Source organism: Antedon bifida, chromosome 5 (assembly GCF_963402885.1).
Source record: "Antedon bifida chromosome 5, ecAntBifi1.1, whole genome shotgun sequence".
Classification (NCBI taxonomy): Eukaryota; Metazoa; Echinodermata; class Crinoidea; order Comatulida; family Antedonidae; genus Antedon; species Antedon bifida.
In genome coordinates, this window is record NC_136230.1 from 18,792,920 (window position 1) to 18,815,924 (window position 23,005).

At 34.0% G+C, this 23,005-nt stretch overlaps 1 protein-coding gene across 2 annotated transcripts in view; it reads right to left on the reverse strand.

The window, feature by feature from the left end:
• LOC144842612 (dynein axonemal heavy chain 2-like) overlaps positions 1-23,005 on the reverse strand; it is a 182,439-nt gene that overhangs the window by 116,626 nt on the left and 42,808 nt on the right. For both annotated transcript variants that reach the window (XM_078699067.1, XM_078699066.1), the window contains exons 15-23: positions 21,411-21,567; positions 19,955-20,194; positions 19,045-19,215; positions 14,869-14,997; positions 12,100-12,311; positions 11,476-11,676; positions 9,307-9,463; positions 3,849-4,023; positions 3,201-3,364 (exon numbers count right to left, since the gene is read on the reverse strand). In XM_078699067.1, the coding sequence (XP_078555193.1) occupies positions 3,201-3,364; positions 3,849-4,023; positions 9,307-9,463; positions 11,476-11,676; positions 12,100-12,311; positions 14,869-14,997; positions 19,045-19,215; positions 19,955-20,194; positions 21,411-21,567 (1,606 nt within the window). The remainder of the gene's footprint in view (positions 1-3,200; positions 3,365-3,848; positions 4,024-9,306; positions 9,464-11,475; positions 11,677-12,099; positions 12,312-14,868; positions 14,998-19,044; positions 19,216-19,954; positions 20,195-21,410; positions 21,568-23,005) is intronic.

Here is a 23,005-nt window from a genome sequence, read left to right on the forward strand (position 1 = left end):
ACTGGTTTACCCGAACTCTCTGAACGTTGCGACAGAATTTGTAAAAATTACTTTATAAAACTAAAACACCAAACGGCATATCAAATACTCTCTCAGAAACGTAAACCAGTTACCACCCTCAAAAATCAAAACTGAGAGAGCAAATTTATCACTAAATTTTCAAAGAATGGTAGCCTTGGTTACGTCGCTCAGAGAATCTGCCTTGTTTTCTCATATTTTTATATGTATATTTATTTTTTTATAGCTGTATTTTTATATTTGTTGTGTTTACATTAATTGTGTTTTTCTGTTTTTATAATGATAGCTTATTATATTTTTACTGTACTGTTAAACTTAAATTTGCTAATTCAAGTTGCAATAAAGAATATGATGATTTTAAATTTCTTATATTGTTATATTATATTACTACTAGCAGTAACCCGTGCTCCGCACGGTCTTGTTCTGCCTTAATATGTAGTATACTTTGTATGGGCAAGTATAATAAAAGCGCACTCTGATAAAAGTACGTACAAATTATTAAAATAAAAACAAATTATATCAGGAATAAAATTAGAAACTACTGCCATTGATTTGTTATACACTATCCCTTCACTTTATAATATATGTAGGCTAAAAAATTAAAGCAATAGTGGATATGGAAATTTAGACTTTACGTTTGACTGTTCAGACTTTACGAAAATAAAGAAAAATTGTGCTGTGTGAATGATGATGTGCGCAAACACTAACAATAGTATAAAATACCATACTATAATTATTTTGGGGTTTTTTTCATGGTGTATTAATTATTTGATACATATAGATAAAATAAAAAAGTTTAACATAAATCGATTGAAAAATACATTGCTGTGGAAACATGAATTGTTAAAGATATATTGTCCCCCTAAAAAAATATTTTTTAAAATTTTTTTGTTGAATATGTTATTTTAATGTCACATAATAGTTATTCACTCTCACAAAAAATTGGGTCTGAAAAAAATTTATTTACCTGAGAAAAATGTAATTTAAAGCAAAAAATGGTCAAATTGTCTGGAAGACAATGAGTTTTTGGGTAATTTAACTGTTTATTTTGTCTTTTTATAGGTGAAATAATTTTTTTCCCCCGTTTTTTTTCTTATGGAAGTGAACAACTTCATTAAAACTGCAAAATGGCCTATTCAAAGTCCGATTTTAAAAATCTTTATTTTTCATGATTTTGGGGGACAATACATCTTTAAGTTGTTTTAATGTTCAACAATATATAAAGCCATTTGGAATCGTTTTCTTTGTGTTTGTTCATTTTTATTCATTTACAATTTATTTTTATTTCAATGGTTTTGATATTTTACAATTTTTTTGTGTGGAAGATTGTTAGTTATTTGCTATAACTTCTGTAATTAAATTGTGGTCTATAGCAGTAACCCGTCCTCCACACTGTCTTGTCTGCCTTAATAATAATTTGCGCAAAAGTGTCCGAAATTAAATGTTGCGCTCAGACTTTTTTTGGGTGTTGATATTTTGTGGAAACACGACACCCATTTGGATTCGTTTTATTTGTGTGTGTGTTTTTTTTTGTTTTTTTTAGATCATTTACATTTTTTCCCATGGTGTTTTTATATTTTGCGTGAGGTTTCGTATCTTTTTTGCTAGTTCTGTAATTACATTGTGGACTAGTTTTTATTTTTAGCTTCAACCGGTGATACTTAATAATTACACATGTCGCGGATTGAACTTGAACGTACTAACCATTGATATCAATGGCCAAGGCATTTTACTCACTGAGCCAAACCGTGATTTACAGTCATTCTGTTCAAAGAATCTATATATAAATTTACGTAAGGGCATAGGTGTAATTAAAACTTCAACGACGCGATCATTCGATATGGTTGACTAAGGACTGTTTTTATAGCAGCCCGGCATGGTATTTGTAGATCCGGCCATGGCAGTACACAACAGAGGTTGCGTAGTTTATACAGTGACTTAACATGGTCGCTGAGACGTCAAAGTGACATAGCCTATCATGTACGGCCCATCAATAAACATCAGTGTCTATGAATAGGGGTGCAAGGAAGTTAAAAAGAAGAAAAAAAAAAGATGCAACATACCCGCGGCCGTCTCCAGACGTGGATTCGACGCACCTGACTTTTTTTAATTAAGAAGAGGTTTAGGCCTAGAGCTAGGGTTAGCATTAGTTGTGTAAATAGGCATACATAGTGAAAGAGCTAAGAGTTTAATTACTATTTATGAATTCAAGAGTTTAAAAAGAAAACGCGGTTTAAAATCTTTGGAAAATACCCACAAATTAGTTATTTTCAAAACACATGCACTCCTTCTACTACCAGTGTCACGTTGTCTAGCTCGCGCCTCATGTGAATGCTGACGTCATCACTCTCCAAAAACACACCATTTTTCATTTCAGTTAATTACCGCCTTGGTCCTCCGTCTTGTGTGCAAGCGTTAGCGTGGTATATTTACACCTCTAAGTGGAGTGTAATATCGTTTCTCCCGCTATGAGGGTTTCTTATATAATAATGGTATGCAGTATAAATGATAAAAATAAACAAGAAACATGGTGTTCTTTTATTATTTCATAGGCATAAAATAAACATGTATGTACACGGCCGAAAAAAAGTGTGTGGCGTATTTGGCATTTTATTGATTTGTGTTATAGACATGGCGATTACTGCAATCTTTGTATACTGAATTACATTGAGTTATTCACCTGGCTGTAGGGTATATATCTGAGGTTAACAGACCACCAAAACACAGTACACAACACATGCACTATCGAGGCATTTTCCGAGTACCGCATTAGCAAATGTTCATTTCGTTGGAAGTGTTTTTCGATCAAAGTTTATTATTAGTTAGTCGAAAAAGATCCGTACAGTATTTAGGAAGGATTTATTTAAATTTACATTCATTTGTTATTAAATGTGATGGAAACAGTTGCTCTAGCCTATTAAACAGTGTGTAAGCATCTATTTTTTCAAAATTGTCTGAGGCTCGGGAGGGGGACACCCCCTCCTAAACCCACCCACGCTCGGTGCTACGCACCTCGTTTTCCACTTTCGTGGCCACCCCCCCTCGTCAGATCCTAGAACCGCCACTGACACATATGTTACACATGTAGATAGGAGAATCATACATTCTTGTAATAACAACTCATGGGTACGAGTGATCTAAACCAAAACACTCATAACTAAAGGAAGGTTGATATTATATACCTTATCAAGTTGTAGTATTTCTTTTGAAGGAGGTTGATCAATTTTGAAGATATTCAAACCTCTTCTTAGTGTGGCCTCAGTGTCCTTCAATACCTTTAGCTGTGCACGTATATTTTCAATTTGTTCTAAAGATGTATTACATTCAATTTGACTATTGAACGGACCTATGATAACACAAATTGGAAATAGAATTAGAATTCTAAAATTAAAAATGCCATTTATACACGCAGAAAATATAAATCAGTTCATTTGTAAGAAATGTTTACTTTTATTGAAACTACAAAATTATTATAAATTTCTAAAGTAAAACATGTACTCCATAATGTATTTCTCTATCTTTCTTGACAGCACAATAACTTAAAGTAAAATACAATGTCTAATTGTGAGGAAGATATCTCTGTAAAACTGTACAAAGGTGAATTAATGAAGCAAGATTACCTAATTACAAACAATGGAGACATACTAACTGCCACCCACTATCAATACCATCCAATTTTTCGCATCAGATTCTTGAAAGTAGTGACAATATTAGTTGTTTGAAATGTCTTAAATTCCAGAACTATCATTCCATTGTTGCAATTGATTTGTATTCATACCATAACCACAATCAAATAAAACCTAAAACTTAAACCAACTCAATTTACCTACCATTGTTATGGAAATCTTCTTGAAGAAGGTGTACATTTTTTTTAAATTCTTCTGAAGAATGGATTAGTCCAGATTTAAATTTCTCTTTATGTTTCTTCAGCATGACATCGCTACTAATTAGGCAATGTTGAAATTCCATCCACTCAGAACCCAGAGAATCAAGCATTTCTTGTGTCTAACAAAATTAGTAAAAATAAAGTGAATTCCATACAATGAATAAACTATAATGATAGTACAGTACTTTATAGATAATTTAACTTCAATTCTTGCATTATATGCGAACAAGTTGAAAATGCCCATGCTTCACTTCCAGCACCAATGTCATTGGGGATACCAATGCCCATGCTTCACTTCCAGCACCAATGTCATTGGGGATACCAATGCCCATGCTTCACTTCCAGCACCAATGTCATTGGGGATACCAATGCCCATGCTTCACTTCCAGCACCAATGTCATTGGGGATACCAATGCCCATGCTTCACTTCCAGCACCAATGTCATTGGGGATACCAATGCCCATGCTTCACTTCCAGCACCAATGTCATTGGGGATACCAATGCCCATGCTTCACTTCCAGCACCAATGTCATTGGGGATACCAATGCCCATGCTTCACTTCCAGCACCAATGTCATTGGGGATACCAATGCCCATGCTTCACTTCCAGCACCAATGTCATTGGGGATACCAATGCCCATGCTTCACTTCCAGCACCAATGTCATTGGGGATACCAATGGCTATGCTTCACTTCCAGCACCAATGTCATTGGGGATACCAATGCCCATGCTTCACTTCCAGCACCAATGTCATTGGGGATACCAATGCCCATGCTTCACTTCCAGCACCAATGTCATTGGGGATACCAATGCCCATGCTTCACTTCTAGCACCAATGTCATTGGGGATACCAATGCCCATGCTTCACTTCCAGCACCAATGTCATTGGGGATACCAATGCCCATGCTTCACTTCCAGCACCAATGTCATTGGGGATACCAATGGCTATGCTTCACTTCCAGCACCAATGTCATTGGGGATACCAATGCCCATGCTTCACTTCCAGCACCAATGTCATTGGGGATACCAATGCCCATGCTTCACTTCCAGCACCAATGTCATTGGGGATACCAATGCCCATGCTTCACTTCCAGCACCAATGTCATTGGGGATACCAATGCCCATGCTTCACTTCCAGCACCAATGTCATTGGGGATACCAATGCCCATGCTTCACTTCCAGCACCAATGTCATTGGGGATACCAATGCCCATGCTTCACTTCCAGCACCAATGTCATTGGGGATACCAATGCCCATGCTTCACTTCCAGCACCAATGTCATTGGGGATACCAATGCCCATGCTTCACTTCCAGCACCAATGTCATTGGGGATACCAATGCCCATGCTTCACTTCCAGCACCAATGTCATTGGGGATACCAATGCCCATGCTTCACTTCCAGCACCAATGTCATTGGGGATACCAATGGCTATGCTTCACTTCCAGCACCAATGTCATTGGGGATACCAATGCCCATGCTTCACTTCCAGCACCAATGTCATTGGGGATACCAATGCCCATGCTTCACTTCCAGCACCAATGTCATTAGGGATACCAATGCCCATGCTTCACTTCTAGCACCAATGTCATTGGGGATACCAATGCCCATGCTTCACTTCCAGCACCAATGTCATTGGGGATACCAATGCCCATGCTTCACTTCCAGCACCAATGTCATTGGGGATACCAATGCCCATGCTTCACTTCCAGCACCAATGTCATTGGGGATACCAATGCCCATGCTTCACTTCCAGCACCAATGTCATTGGGGATACCAATGGCTATGCTTCACTTCCAGCACCAATGTCATTGGGGATACCAATGCCCATGCTTCACTTCCAGCACCAATGTCATTGGGGATACCAATGCCCATGCTTCACTTCCAGCACCAATGTCATTGGGGATACCAATGCCCATGCTTCACTTCCAGCACCAATGTCATTGGGGATACCAATGCCCATGCTTCACTTCCAGCACCAATGTCATTGGGGATACCAATGGCTATGCTTTATTTTAAAATATAGTAATTTTAAGCACGGAGCTACCCTAAGAGTGGTAAAGGTACTCAAAATTGTTTACCAACGTCTAAATGTTAAATATAAAATATCTGCATAAATTATACGTTAATTGCTAAATTAAACATTACATTATTAGTCCAGTAAAGATAAGTCAAAAATAGGGTGAACCTAGAACAAATTGCAACAGAATTTTTGTTTGTTCTATCTGGTAAATATGGTTCAAATGAACATCATATCCAAAGTTTACCAAAATCGGACAACGGGAAGTGGGTTAATTAGCATAAATTCAAAATGGCCGCCATTTGCTATTTTGAAGCCCCATATCTCCTTAACGGTTGGATTTAGACCACCTAAGTGCATTACGAGTAGATATAAATGTGATATTAAACATTCTAATTAGCTTATTTAAATTTCCATATGACGTACCTATGACGTCATATGGTAGTTGTGACGTCATATATTATGTTATAACTGTGTTATAACTGTTTAAATGACATTATACTATGCAAACAATTTAAGAACTGCAAGAAAACATGTTTCTTAACATTCTCCTTGTTGAAATAAACATTATTTCCAAAGTTTACCAAAATCGGACGTCAGGAAGTGGGTTAATTAGCCTACATTCAAAATGGCCGCTATTTACTATACCATTTTGAAGGTCCATATCTCCTTAAACGGTTGGTTTTAGACCACCTAAGTGCATTGCTAGTAGATATAATTGTGATATTAAACTTTCCAATTAGCATATTTAAATTACCATATAACGTACCTATGATGTCATAAGATATATGACGACATTATGCCACAATAATGCTCAATTAGCATTATTCTAAGGGAAAAATATAGAAACCGTAGGAAAAGATGTTTTTAATCTCATGAAAATAGTAGAACATTTAACACATCCAGGTTAAGATCATGGGTATCAGAAGATATTCAGCCACATTCCAGTTAATTTTCTGCAACTTTTTATAACAGCATATATATCTCATATATATTTTAAGAAAAGAGATTCTTAATTCTGTAATGAGTCTGGGTTTTAATAATTCGACCCCATCCTAAATATGGAGTTGGATCACAGCAAGTTTCCCATCCAAAATACATACATAGAAAATGTAATGTCAAATGTCAAAATACTTCCACCATACATGTAGGCACAGCGAGTCTACTTCATTGGCTTTTCTGATGTCTTTTTTAATTTTGGACTGAACAGTTCTTGCTTCGAATATTTCTTTGCAAGTGCAGAGCGTTACAAAGATGTTTCAAATTTGCTCCTTAAGATGTTTTAATTAAGTACCAATTATTCCACTATTTTTGGCTTCTTCTGTCTTAAAACGCAATCGCTTTTTTTAATGATGGCGAAGTAATATATTTAATAGATCCCCATCTGCATTCAAAGTTTCTATTCCATTTTTCTGACTTTTTCTGTCAAGGAAGTTGAATACTGTCTGTTGTCGAAAAATTAAATACTGTAATTAGTAGTGGCAAGTTTGAAAATTACTTTTTGGATTCCGTTGATGTTGATGGTTCTTCATCCTTGTTGACACATTATTTAATGTCCTTGTTATATGCTCATTGAATCTAAAAATTATATGTCATAAACGATGATTGACACCAAACAGATGCAATTTCTGGCAATGAAATAGCAACTTTGAAAGAGCAGAATGGAGATGCTGACTATACCGAAACTACAGTATAACATTTATCATTTTATGTATCATCTCAATTCCCAGTTGGGGAATTGAGATGTGTTTGTGTGCAGTTTCTACATTTTTTAGCATAGGATAATGTCATTTAAGCAGTTATAACATAATATATGACGTCACAACTACCCTATGATGTCATATTTACGTCATATGGTAATTTAAATGTGCTAATTCGAAGTTTAATGTCACATTTATATCTACTCGCAATGCACTTAGGTGGTCTAAAACCAACCGTTAAGGAGATATGGGGCTTCAAAATGATATAGGTATTAGCGGCCATTTTGAATTTATACTAATTAACACACTTCCTGACGTCCGATTTTGGTAAACTTTGGAAATTATGTTCATTTCAACAAGGAGAATGTTAAGAAACTTGTTTTTCTGCAGTTTCTCAATTGTTCGCATAGTATAATGTCATTTAAGCATTTATAACATCATATATGACGTCACAACTACCATATGACGTCATAGGTACGTCATATGGGAATTTAAATATGCTAATTAGAATGTTTAATATCACATTTATATCTACTCGTAATGCACTTAGGTGGTCTAAATCCAACCGTTAAGGAGATATGGGGCTTTCAAATAGCAAATGGCGGCCATTTTGAATTTATGCTAATTATCCCACTTCCCGATGTCCGATTTTGGTAAACTTTGGATATGATGTTCATGTTCACCATATCAACCATATAAAACAAAAAAAAATTCTGTTGCAATTTGTTCTAGGTTCAACCATAGTTTTACTGGACTATATCGTTAAATATATTTAAATAACAGTATGGTATAAATTCAAATATACGTTTTTCATAAATATTATTACTCTAGTAGCTAGATCAACTTTCATATGCACTTTGAGGTTTCAGAGAACTTTTGACTTATTGAAATTGGTTTAGGGCTTAATTACACATTTTAAAAAAGGGGCAAAAGGTCAGGGTGAAAGGTTATAAGAGCAAACGCCAATAGGTCCTTAAATCTTGACAACCACTGGTCACAGCGATTTGGTCTCAAATTGATCAGAAGGTATACATTTATGTTCAGTCTAATGGGACATTTTAGTCAGAAATGACTGGAAATGGCATTTCTAACCTTTGACCAACAACCCAGGGCATGTATGTATCTCCTGTATCTAAAATACTGGTCATAGACACTTGAATTTGGTCTTAAATTGTTTGAAATATACATTTTGTTATTTGTTACACATTTTGAAATATTGTTACAAAAGGTCAAGGGTTGTATGAACAAACACAAATAGGTAGGCAACCACTGGTCACAGCAAGTCAATTTTGGTCTCAAATGTTCAATGTATATTTCGAACAATTTGATACAAAATTTAAGTTTCTACGACCAGTACTTACAAAGATATGAAGATGCCCTGGTATGTGGGTCAAATGTCAGAAATGGCATTTCTGATCATTTTTGACTAAAATGCCCCATTAGACTGAATATGAAAGTTGATCTAGTAGAGAATATATAAATCTTTGATGCCAAAATCAAAATATTTGCAATATATATCAATGCACTGTACAAACATCAATACTTGATACATTAACCAATTCTGGTCACTGTATTACAGTTTGAAATTATATCACATTACTTAGAGTACAAGATGTCAGGTCGGTCTATCTGTGAGAAATCATATTTTAAATAAATACTGTAAAACAATGTGTTGAGGTGATTACCTGTTCTGGAACGGAAACTTCATATTTTTCAAGAATTGCAAACTCATCATGTAATGGACTAAATTGAGACTCAATCTCTCGTTGTTCATTCTGTAGCTTTTCAAGTAAATCTAAGCTGTCACCAAGTTCATCCAACGTTTGAGGAGGCTTACTTAGCCTGGAAGAGTGTTAGTAAAAAACCAAATGCCTTAATTAAATTACCAACAACATTGTTATACAGTACTAACAAATTAATGTTAATTATAACACACATGAATTTATCCTTGACATTTGATTGGTTTTCCAACCGACGTTGAGTTGTGTTGAGTTTTAAACTTGATAAAGTTGAGAATAAATGATGATCAAGCCGGACTGCTAATAACATAAATTCATTAATTCGACCTTGGTTTAGCATCCTCTCTCAAGTGGACATGCAAAAGTGCAACAACAAAAAAATGAAGACAAAACTTTAAAATGACATTGTCTTTTTTTATTATAATTTAATTTGACTTACACTTCTTATTTCAAAGACCATCAGACCTTAAAAGTTTACAAAAAGGTGAAAAAGATTGCTGCGTTATGAAAATTCAAGGAGCATCAGCGGTTATACATTTTGTTCACAAACTACAATGTCGTAACTTGTGAACCATTTGATTGGTTTCCTGTCAATCACATTTCAGTGATCTGAACTAAGTCGATAAAAAGCCTGTTAAATTGTTGAACCTGGTGAACTCAACATCGACTGGAAAATACTTGTGTTGTCTTTCGATTGTGGTTAACTACCTGGTACAGGCGTCGCTGTGAGTTCAGTACAGCTAGCGTTATAGTATAAAACATATTGTATGCTCATAGTATATATAGATATATGTGTATGTTATCATATAAAACATACACAGTATAAAAAGTATTAGGCAAATCATAATCAGTTATTTACAAAGACTGTACTTGTAATTGTATTGCATTTAAGCCATTTTAGGATTGGAAATTGGAATTAGGTACTTTTACTGACTGAACTCACTCTTCCCTGGTAATACCTTCTAACTAGAGCAGGTTCTGGAATGTCTGTACTGAACGGATGGTTCCTGAATATTTAAATTAGGCGAATACGCCCTCCTAAATCCTAAACCCTCTCTTGAAATTTTCAAACTCTCCTTCAGCTACAAGGCCCCTCATTTCTACAATGATCTTCCTCTATCTATCCGCAATTCCTTATCCTTTTCCTCTTTCAAAACTAGACTTATGACTTTTCTCAAAACTATGTAATCCCTTTCCAGATTTTAAATTGTAAAATATTAGATCTAAATATTTATATTTTTGCTTAATTTAACATATCAGTTATTTTCTATATTCCAAATTTTCTTATTATTCAGATTTTTATTCTTATGTAATTAATTTTATTTTTTAGGTTTTTGTTTTTCTTTCACTTTTCTGTTTTTGTTGTATTTTGTGTATTGTATCTGTTCTGAGGGTCCCAAATGATCAGCAACTGCTGGATGGATCACCCTCATTAAATATGGTTAAAATAAAAAATAAATAAAATAAAACAAGCTCCATCAAGCCGATATTTGATGTACCACATCCAATTATTTCACAGCATGATATAGTACGTACCAAATGGTACAGGCACAGGCATTTCTTCAAGATGGCATGCCATTGCCAAAGAACAAGCTGTGCAAGCTGATTATCTTTCCTAGTATATACATTATATACCTTTGCGCTATGACTACAAGCAGTGGATATGAATGGTATTATGAGACTTATGAGACAATCCTTTAACTAAGTGTCTGGCGCGCTTGAAGAAATTTGATCATTTCATAATGATCATTTTGACTGTGTGACATTCTTTTGTTAAAAATTGACTGGTCGAACAGGTATTATTATAGATCCACCATACATTTTAATGGCCATTGGCCAGCGGGCGTGTACTAAACAAATGTGTGTTAATATATCTTTATGAGTGAAATGGAGAGATTATTTCATTTGTTTGATTCTACATATAGAATAGAAAGAGAACAGTCAATCTTTTAACTTCCAAAATATTTTAACTTTTCCGAAATATTTCAACTTTTCCAATCATAAACATTCATTATACTATATTTCTGCTTTCTCAACTTGACATAAACTATTGAAAGTTTTATTAAAATCTTGTTTTATTTTGACATTCCTATAAATTAAAAATCAATGACTTACTTTTCTGAGTTATCCTTAAGGTATGTGTGTAACTTGGTGAGTTTTTGGCTGGCCATAAATTGTAAGAGCGTTGTAAACTTACTCTGCCACTCATTGCAGTGATGTAAAAGTGCAAATTTGAGGGGAGAGCAATCCAGCAAAACAAATTGTATGTTCAAAACTGTCTCCTCCTTTTGTACATTATTGGCTACCTCAGTATATCTTTAAATATTGCAAATAAAAACAGTTAATCAGTAATTATAAAGTTGCAACAGATCAGATAATATGAATTATTGGCAATGCACAATTCTGCATTCGAATAGGCGTGATTGGTTATAAAACCAAGCACTATATTATGTATGTAGAAACTATATTTGTACCTAACAAAATTAGCCACCAATTTTTGTTTATAGAATATGATTAGACATTGGTCCCTAAACAAGGAACAGGCCATTAAAAACTAGGGACTACTGCCTTCTTTACATAATGAATGTTGCACAACAAAAATTAAAGAAACAAAATAAAAATTGTAACTAAATATCTACCAGTAGTAGTAGTTACAGTAGTGAATGTTAGTAAATAAAAACAACATTATGTAAAAGAGAATATATGATTTTTATTGTACTTAAATAATCTAACCCTAACCTAGCAATATCGGCATCAAATGATGAAACAGGAGGATTCAAATTTTGGTATCTACGTATAAAAGCATCTTTATTGATCTCCCAGATCTCTCGATAGTTATCCCATGTGCTTAGATACGACTTAAGGTGTTGTGCATTGGCCTGCATACCACTGTCAATACTCTTCTGTATTTTTCGTGTCTCTTCATCTTTATCAATAACAGAAAATATTGGCTGTGAAAAAAAGGCAACACATAAAATTATATAATTTTTTTGGCATCCAAAAATAATATTTTCCCACACACAAGGTGTCTCTTATCAAGCTAATCTAACAACAGGACACTGAGCTCGACTTGCCAAGATAGGCTATCATAACAGACTTTGATCTGACAAATTCATACAAAGCCGTCAAATTATAGGCTATATACACCATGCGTTTTTATTGCTATTTAATTGTATTTTAGTATTTTAAAAGGTCTGTGTCTGATTTTTTACAAATATGAAGTTTAAATAGCCATCTATTTTTGGGTTTTTTTTTTTTATCAAAGTGGACAGAACATTTCATAGTTAACAGTTATTTGAAATTTTTCATTTTTTCGAGTGAATTGAAATTATGTTTTAACCTTCATTTTGACAATGTCATTAAAATGCATAAAGTCAGATGTTTATACTCACTTTATTGTGATGTTTCCCCAAAAGGGTGCCTCTCATATACATACTTCAATGTACACATTGATTAATATATATATATATATTGAAAGTGGGAGGGGTTTTGGATAATAAAGCAATGCTATCAATAAGTTGTACGGATGGTACTGTTTTGGTACCCACTGGAAAATCGAAAATCAGTCAAGCATTTAGGGGACATAGACTGATCGTTTCGGAACTAGAAGTAAACATTTGATCTGGCGGAGCTCAGCGTCCTGTTGTTAGATTGCCTTGCACTTATTATGTATTTTATACAGATACTGTATTATAAACACCAGTTTTTAAACTTGGTTGATTACATTAATATATGTACAGTTATTTTTAAAATTATTTCAAAAAATGTATTTCTTACTATTGTTAAAGGGGGATTCTGGGTTTAAAATTGCTTTTAAATATCATTTATTTATTAAATAAAAAATATTATAACAATATAGACATGTCAGAATGAAGAAGTAGTAACGAGAAATTAAAAAAATTAAATTTCATATACATTTTAGGGTAAATTCATGGAAAGTCTGTTTTTCAGCAGCTTAGGGAAGCTCATTAATATTCATGAGATATTCACAAAGTCACGTCATCAGTGGATTCCAAACTCGCGACGTCATGTACGTTGTGTTTGTCAACTAATTTACATCTCTCTCCCCCTGTCAAACGACGACCACCCGATCATTGTGAAATACATTTTTTTGTAGATTTTCTAAGCTAGGCCTAAAGTGTAATAATAACAGTAGTAGCATATATTTATTTGACATTTAATGAAATAAAAAATTTAGTACAGTTACGGAGTCATAAATTATATACTATTTTTATACCTCGAATAGTACAGATCGTATTATCGGCTTCACGTACTAGGCTAGGCCTAGCCTAAATCATTTTTTTTCATGGGTGAGAGCCATTCTGACTAGGGATTCCATATGGCTACGTTAAAACATTGGGGCCCATCATGGGCCTAGCTAGCCTACTACTAAACGATTGGCCCATAAATAACAAAACTCAGTGGATTCCAAACCCATCCTATCAACCAAACTCCTAAACAATCTAAACCTAAAACATTCTACAAAATCGGCTGTAAATATTGAGGCAAAACAAGGTCCGATCGCCGTCCGCACGTATGGTGTCCCGATCGTCTAAGTAGGCCTAAAATAAGCCTAGTTTACTCTCCAAAAAAGCGGATACTGCATCAAGCAAGTAGACCAGGTAGTAGGAAGGAGACCTAGCCGATCCGGCCCAGTTAAAAATTGAGCTAGCTAGTGTAGTAGACCCTTGCGAATTGATACTACCAGGCCTTTTACTATAGGCTACACTTAAAATTAGCAATACTTATGTTTACAAATATTCCAACTCTCTCATTCGAGCTATATTATCTATACCATTCCGGTAGGTCGAGTCGACCTTTAATCAAATACTGTACATCGTTCATGTTGTGATTATAGACGGGGTATACTCGACCCGACCAGTTTGGTATTGTATACTGTATCTGCTTATCATGTGACGATGCCAGGCATGGGCAGAGAGAGCATGTGTATCGTCGTCTCGCTGTCCTCGCTCAGCAGGAATGTATACGTTACGCTTCATTGATTTTGAAGACTTTCCCTAAGTCAGTGCGACAATCGGCAAACGTAAAGTGCAAACATATCTAATTTTTCACTGTTTTGATGAATTTTCATAGAAAATTGACTTTATAAATGGTAAGACCGACTAAAATTACATCAGATAAGTATAATTTTACAAAAGCAATTGATATGGTTAATGATAACGAGTCGTCGGAAGATTGACCATTTCACGAACTTCCTATTCTGTAACACAGTGTCATATCGCCGTAGCTGCACTTGTAATCTGGCCTCATTTCACAGCCTTCGTTCTGCTTCACTGGGCGCTTATATAAATTGAAACTTTTACCGTTCAAGAGACAAACAAATATATTTTACATTTTTTACTATTTATTTTAAACCCGGAACCCCCCTTTAATGTTTGGCCAATGTAATGAATATATATCAATTTCTTACAAAGTACTATATTGAATTTTAGTATGCTGGATGAATCTAAAGTTTGAAATATTAATGTCTAAACAGCACAAGCTTACTTCTTTTGTAGATTTTTTTCTCGTCAAAAGATCTGGAAGTCTTGGTATAATAGAGACAGCCTTGGTCAAATGACTACTGGTGCTCATCACCAATGATGCTAATTGCATTAGTGTTGGTGAAAACTCAACCTGAAAAAATAATCCACAAAGACGAAAGATTTAATTCTAATTTTAAAAAAAAGAAGCACAAAGAATATCTAATTACATTCATCTCTTCACACGCACCCTTTGCCGAATGAAGTTCAAACCAACTAAAATGAGAGGGTGGTTGGAGGCAAGTGCAACAGACCAAACAAATGTTTACTAAAAATCCAGCTGCAATGTAGAGTCCGCCCACTTGCTTGGCAAATTGCCAACTTCTGTATGCAATTCAAAACATTAAAAATATGAATTTGTTTTATATTTATATAACTTTTATTGAATGAATATAGTATTACAATTATTCTTTTTGAACTTTTAATTTTACACAAACCACATTGTCAACAGCAGTGAAAATCAACCAAAGGACCAGGTCATCAAACGTTGTTTATGTTCAGGGCATATATATATATATATATGCTTTATCTTGATAAAACTATTGTTCATAGCAACATGTATTTGGCCTTATATTTTATATTCATTCTAATGAACCATTTCAGCAAAAAAAGAGAATAGGAAAATGTTGAAAATAGGATTTATGGTAATGACAGGTGGTGTCTACAAAATCCATAGTCATGTGTATTAATGTTAAGATACCAATTTCATAGAAAAAATAATTTTATTTTAATGAAAACATTATTATTATTATTATTATTATAATGTTGTAATTAAGGTTAAGCGTTATACGCGAATTACGTAACGATGCATCATTATGTTTATGCGTATCAATTAAGAACGTACGCTTATGTTGGTCGCGTGCGTTGTATTCAAACAAGTCTCAATAGTATTCTTATAGTTGTTATGAGTCAGTTAGCGTATCTACGTCGAGTAGTAAAGTACCGACTAGGCCTAGTCTGTTGCTAACCTGTTGCTAACTAGTCATCTTGGACGCTCTAAATGCAGAAAGAGTGATTTACGATGTACAGAGCTGTGTGTTGCCAGGGAAAATGTGACCTACAATAAGTGTTAAATGCATGTAACTATAAACATAAACAAATAGTGTAAAGCCAGTATGGTTTGAGCTACATTCAAAATGGCCGCCATGCAATCAAAGACGTTATACCAATATGTTTGTTGACCTAAATACCATATTATACTTTGTACCTAAAATTATAACTGTAGGTACCGTACTGAAACATTTTGAGTTCGCCATTTTGAAATTCAAAATGGCCGCCATGCAATTAAAATGTTAGTTAAATACCAATATGTTTGGTTTACCATATAATTTGCACCTAAAATCAGAACTCTGTGTACCTTTTTAGCAGAGATATACCTGAAAAGTAAAAATTTGAAGTCCGCCATTTTGAAATCCAACATGGCCACCATGCAATCAAAATGTTAGTTATACCAATATGTTTTGTGACCCCATTAACATATAATTTGCACCTAAAATTAGAACTCTAAGTGCCTCTTTAGCAGAGATATACCTGAAAAGTGAACTGTGCAAAGTTTCAGAATGTTACCACAATTTGAAGGATTGGTTCACTTAACAGGCCTACTATTCAGGAAAAATGTCACATTCCACTTTCCGCGTTATTGACGGAAATCATGTTTGAAAATCCAGAGTCTCATAAATATTTAGGGGTTTGGATAGATACGAATCTAAGTTGGGATACACATATGTACATAGTGTCTTCTAGGTGTTTAACGACTGTATTCAGTTAGTTGAAACAATATAATAGAGGCTGTAATTCTTTATCTCTTTGTTATCAATGTGTTATTCAATCTGTATTAAGCTTTGTTGTGTTACTTGGGTAAATGGTCTAACAAAGAAAAATTTGAGAACATAGTTAGGAATGCAAGCAAAATTACTGGTGTCAAGATTAAAGATATCACACAAATGTGTAATGATGAAATGATATCTAAATTAAATAGTATTTTAGCTGATGAATCTCAAATTCTCAACAATAAGTTAGTAGTTACCAGATCTGGAAGATTAACAACAATTCCAGTTAAAACAATTAGATATAAATTTCATTCTTACCTAGCGCTATTAGACTACACAACAATGAGCTCCAAAGATAGGTCTTTTGTATTTTATATTGCTTGATCAGTTGTTAAGTTCCATGTTGATCATGAATGTAAATATTATGTGTGTATTGTTTTGTTTGTGTTTTTCTGCCAAGAAAACAATTATCATTGTACTATATGTATGAATGAATCGAATATATATTTCATGACCAGTGGGCAAACTCTGTCAACGTCTAAATATAGTGTGATGTCGTTGGTGGTATATACATGCATGACGTTGTTGACTAGACTAGCAGGATGAAAAAGACAGTGCTAATATTATTAGCTGAAAATATAATTCTGAAAACAATATTCTTTTCCAGCTTTTCTTTTCATTAAAAATCATTAAATAAAATAATTACTCTCGCGATTGACGTTACACAAATATCTTTCGGAAAATGGTCTTAATAATAGCTGCGTTGTTCATGACAAATCGCCACTGAGCTAGCGCGAAACTATAGCCTACTGCTGACGTTGTTGAAAAAATGTTGATGTTCTGCCAATTGTCAGCAGAAACGAACAGATACTATACAGGCAAGAACACACATATTAATTTCTTAGGGTGTGTGTGTACGTCAAATGGAATTTCTACAACGATCGTTCGGCTCACTCGGAATTGTTTTTCCAATGATTGATCATGCAGCTCACGAACGCACGTGGTTGTTCCTTATAAGAAAAGGGTGCGTGTACACTACACCAAATGGAATTGTTTTTCTACAAAGATCATTCGCATTAAATACATGTAAGCCTACACTATTCTATACCATGATGATAGGTTTATTTAATAAATAAACATACAATAGCCTACATTTAAGTATAAACCCTTTTTAGGACCATGCAGAACCATGGGAAAATGTGAAAGATCATGGGAAAATTGTGATTTTTTATTGTGATATTTAGATCAGACATATTTTGCCATCATTATAGTTTCAAATTTTTTTAAATAAAAGTAAAACTGTATTTTAATTTAAAAAAAAAAAAAAAAAAATATTACTGCACTTTACTATACTAAGAATAACATTGTATACAGTATGTACGTATAGCCAGAGATTTGCAGCACGATAGTGACAGCCACACAACTGGGAATTTCCCTGTCAACTGAACAAACGTTACTACAGCGTACTCTACTGTACTACATTATACCGCATGTTGTTGCTGAAAAAAAAAATCATTCAGACTCCAAACAACGGGAATTTCCCTGAATTGAAAATAGCGGAAGCAAGACACGCAACGTATAATGTATTACAAAATGTTCAAACCGTATACTATGTTTAGATAGAAATGTCTATGACGTACGTTACACAGTGAATTGGGTTTTGATTAAACTTCTTTGTTTTTAATCATGTCAATTGTCATCACTGCCATCGATGTTCCACATGTTTTTTTCACTTCGTGTCGACGGTGTGCTCAGAGTGATGTGGGTCATGGGTTCCAGTTGGATTTAAATTCAATGCATTAATGAATGTATTTTATTAGCGGTGTTGGATAATTGTCTTTCGTAGGGCCACATTTGGAATTACTTTTTACACAATATCATATTATTTTGTTATAACTTAACAAGAAATATAGCCTTATTAATCGCTAGGCTTAGGCTCTGGGCCTACTAATACTACATAGGGCGTAACTGTAAGGGTAGAATTTGTGGGATCACGACCAAAAAACAAAACACCATGGTCACACCGTGCTTAAATTTGAGTTTGTGTTTACCGACCAACAGACCAACCAACAGACCGACATAGTGAGCTGTAGAGTTGCGTTGCAGACGACTAAAAACAATTGGCCACTCATAGACTTAAGAATGGTTACTTGCGGGAACGAAGCAATAGTTAATAGCTGTACTGTATGCCTAATATATAATGTTTAAAAGAGTTATATAGAATGATATAATATAATGTGACCCAAGAATCCTCCAATCACTCAAAATGACAAAGAGTGTATTCAGGTGTGTTGTAAAATTTAACTAGAGGCCTAGCTGTTTTTAACCTTAATAAAGAAAATTTGAAGTTAGTTAATTTAAATAAGATTTACCTTCACTCCATCAAGGGTAACCTTTACTCTGAAGAGAGGGTTTGGCATACTTTTTCCATCACCATTAATGGCTCTCGACAGTTCTTGTAAAGACCATTTGACATTTAATCTGAAAGCCTCTTCTACCATACGATCCATTTTTTCTGTGTACCTGTGCCAGTGGTTTTGTACCTGTAAAATATTTGATCTGTATTTTGATCTATAGTCCAGTCATAGAAACAAACGAAATGAATGAAAGAAACATGCTTTAAGATAAAGTACAAACTAAATGTAAATGTCTTGTAGTAGCATAACTAATATACCTGAATGTAATGTATGTTTGTTTGTATTTGAACTTTTACTAAATGTTATTTAATATTTATATACATATTTTTAAATAATTCCACACCTAAATTTTGACCAATAGTTTCTTCTATTGGAACTGTTAATTATATTCTGACAAATTGTTTGTGCTAATTACTTCTTCTGGTATTACCTAAACAATGTGTGGCGACTGATTCGTTCACATTTGTGAAGGAAGTCCAAAATGTTGACACTTCACACAAATGTATGGTGTCTTTTGACGTTGATAGTTTGATGGTAATTATAATATGAGGTTAAACAAAAGCAATTTATGCAAATTAATTTTACTTGCTACGGAAAAAAACAATTTCATATTCAATGGTGATATTTATGACCAAGTAGACAGAGCGTGTCAATGGGATTCCCCCTTGAACCACAGAACGCCACCCAATCGTCTACCCACAAAGACATGGGTTAATATGGACCAGTACAGTATACCACATACTCTTCTGAAAGAAGATACCTTTTAGCAAGTAGTGTTCTATGATCATCTGGACTATCATGAACAATCGCATGCAAAAAACTAAAACTTAATTAGTTTACATAAATTCACAGATAAAATTAATACCTCTACTCCATCATTTCTGAAAACTTCATATGTATGTTTCATAATGTTTAAAATGCTCTCATGCATAGTTTGCAGTCTTTTCTGGATGTTGAGACGATGTCGCCTTTGTTCATCATCAAACTCCATGCCTTCATAAATGCGCTTATTATCGATGCGAACTAGCAACATCTCACTAATCATTTGACAATTGCGTGAAATGGTTAAATTAGCCATCTTGTAATCATCCACAATTGCCTGAACCTAAATAAAACATACAATAACAATTTTATAACAAAATGTGACATGATTAAACCTTACTTTTGTTGGAAATTCTTTTGTATTTTTTTTATATATTAAGATTACTTAGCTTTGCAATGGGTGTTTAATTAAAATTATTAGAAAGTTATTACATTTTATAAATTTACACAAGTAGTTTACGAGAAACCATTGTTTGAAATTATTTTTAAGCGCACAAACCAAGGCAATATACACACTGAAAAATCACTCTGTAGCAACGTGGTACGTCACAGTGACGTCACTATCCTACCTATGTTAGTCACTTAATTAATTAAGTTATAAAGTTTACTTTAACTGGTTTCGGAAGTTATTACGATATTGACAGAATCAAGCAGGCCTAGCTTTGGTGTTAGTTGGGCCTAAATCGCATATATGGCTTGTGTTTTTGGTGAATCATATCATCCGTCAGCTAGAAAACTAGCCAAGGAAAGTTAAGGGCATTGTAGCTAATTAAACTACAGTATTATTATTATTGATATAAAGTTTTCGGTACACCACATATGTATATTACTGAAAAGAACTGCCGAGTTTCTAGACATTTCAATCAATATACTTTGATCGTCCTCAGGAGTTAGAATGCAGAATGTTCAGGAAACTAGGAATATAAGACTGGTGTGAAAGCTCAAATAATAGCAATGTTCACAGTGATTGATATAGCATTGTTTCTCATAAACAATGGTGAATGGAAACTAGCTATAGAAAGAGCATTGTTTGGAAGCTGGGTGTAGACTGTTTGAAAGCTGGGTGTAGACTGCCCAAACAAATACCATATGTCTAGACAGGGCTGTGAAATGTAAACTGGCCAAAGACTATGGCATGGTTTACTGTCGATTCTTGTTGAATAAAGATAGCAAAATATCAAATAACAAATCCAATATCGTAAAGAACGGTATTGTGTTTCTAGATTTTAATAGATTCTCTGGTGTGTTTGGAATGCCAAAAAAAACGAATAGCAATCAGTTCAGTAGTATATTGATCGAAAGGTCCAGAAAGTCAACAGTTCTTTTCAGAACCATACATACGTGGTGTACTGTAAACTGTATTTATATCTGTGATTCGTGTATTGAGAGTTTAAATGCATTTTTTACAATATATATTTATTAAATATATTTTTTTTGTAATATTACATGCAATTTCAATGTGCAATAAAGTTAATGTCTATGATTTCTTATAACATTACCTTTTGTGAATGTTGTCGGCTTTCACCAATGTAGAAGTCTGTAATACCTTTAGTTGCCCAAGTAAGTTTTGTTAGGCCTGGATGAATCTTTTTATCAAGATGACGTATCACCTCTTTGAACAAGCTACGTTCTTCGATAGACAATGCGGCTACGATTCTGACACAAAAAAGTGTTATAATAAATGTTCATTTCTTAAATGTACTGAACATGTTTTAAAAACTGTTCCTTTTGAAAGAAATCTTAAATTAATACTAAATGTACATTGAGACAACGGTTGAAAGTTGCCATATCTCTCTCTATCATTAGCGTTTTTCGAGATGGCAACACTGTAATTTGCAAAATTCATATGACTTGTATAATTTGCTTACTTTCGAGGTGTGTGACAAAGGCGTGATTTTATCAATTACTAAACGGTCCTATGCTGGCTAAAGAAAAACTGTATCCAAGTCATTTGAGGCAAAAATAAAGTCTGCACAGACATTTTAGTTGCATTATATATGCAAATGTTGAGAAATGGGATTGAGGGTCAAATGTCATACTTCCGTCTTATCGGTTTTCAAAATATGGGAACCTGTAATTTCACCCCCTTATTTGCATATTTCATGTAACTTGTACTACTAATTTACAGGTGTGATTTTGAGATTTACTTAACAATCCTATGTTGACTATTAGAAACCTGTATCTGTGCCATTTGAGGGCAGAACAAAGTCTCTACTGACATTTTAATTTCATTGTATGCAAGCATTGAGAAATGGGGTCGAGGGTCAAATGTTGCAATTCCGGTCTTTTTTTTCGTAAAATGTTTCATTAGAGCAAATATAAATATATACATTCTGAATAAATCAGTGAAAAAATCAACTCTCTCCGACTAGTAGTTTTTGAGATATTATAACCTTGTAATTTCACCCTAATTTGCATATTTAAAGATGTATTGTCCCTTGAAACACAAAAAATGAAGGTCAAAACATTCTAAATTTAAATTGGCCATATCAAAGTAATATTAAAGTTATTCACTTTAAGTTGAAAATTCTAGCCAAAAGCAACAAGATTAAGTAATTAACAGGTAAATTAGTTTGATTACATTTCGTCTGGAAAATCGTCGCGAGCGAAAGTAAACAAAGATTTCAAACCACAAGTATGCTAATTATGATTGTTTACAACTCGTCATGGTTGAGAAGGCATTTTCACACAGATCGCGAGGAAGTTTTATGATTATGCATACAGAGTAGCCAAACAAGCGCGTTTCATTATGGGATATGTTTTGATCGAAAAGTTATTTTTTTAACAAAAAAAACGTTAGTATCCCTATTTTAAGTCTAAAAAGGGCCAATCTGGGAAAAAATTAGAAACAAGTGTTTCTCAACTGATTTGAGTTATATGGGGTCTATATATCCACCAAAAAAAAGTTCCAGCTCATCAGGCCTGGGGAAAGCCGCCATATTGGATTTTTAAAATGGCCGCCATAAAATACATATTTTTGCTCATATATCAGCTTCCACATCATGTATGGATATGATTTTGGTGGCAAAGTATATGTTTTGAGGGTCAATAAATCCAAATACAGCATTTTGAAGTTTACTGAATGTCAGCCATG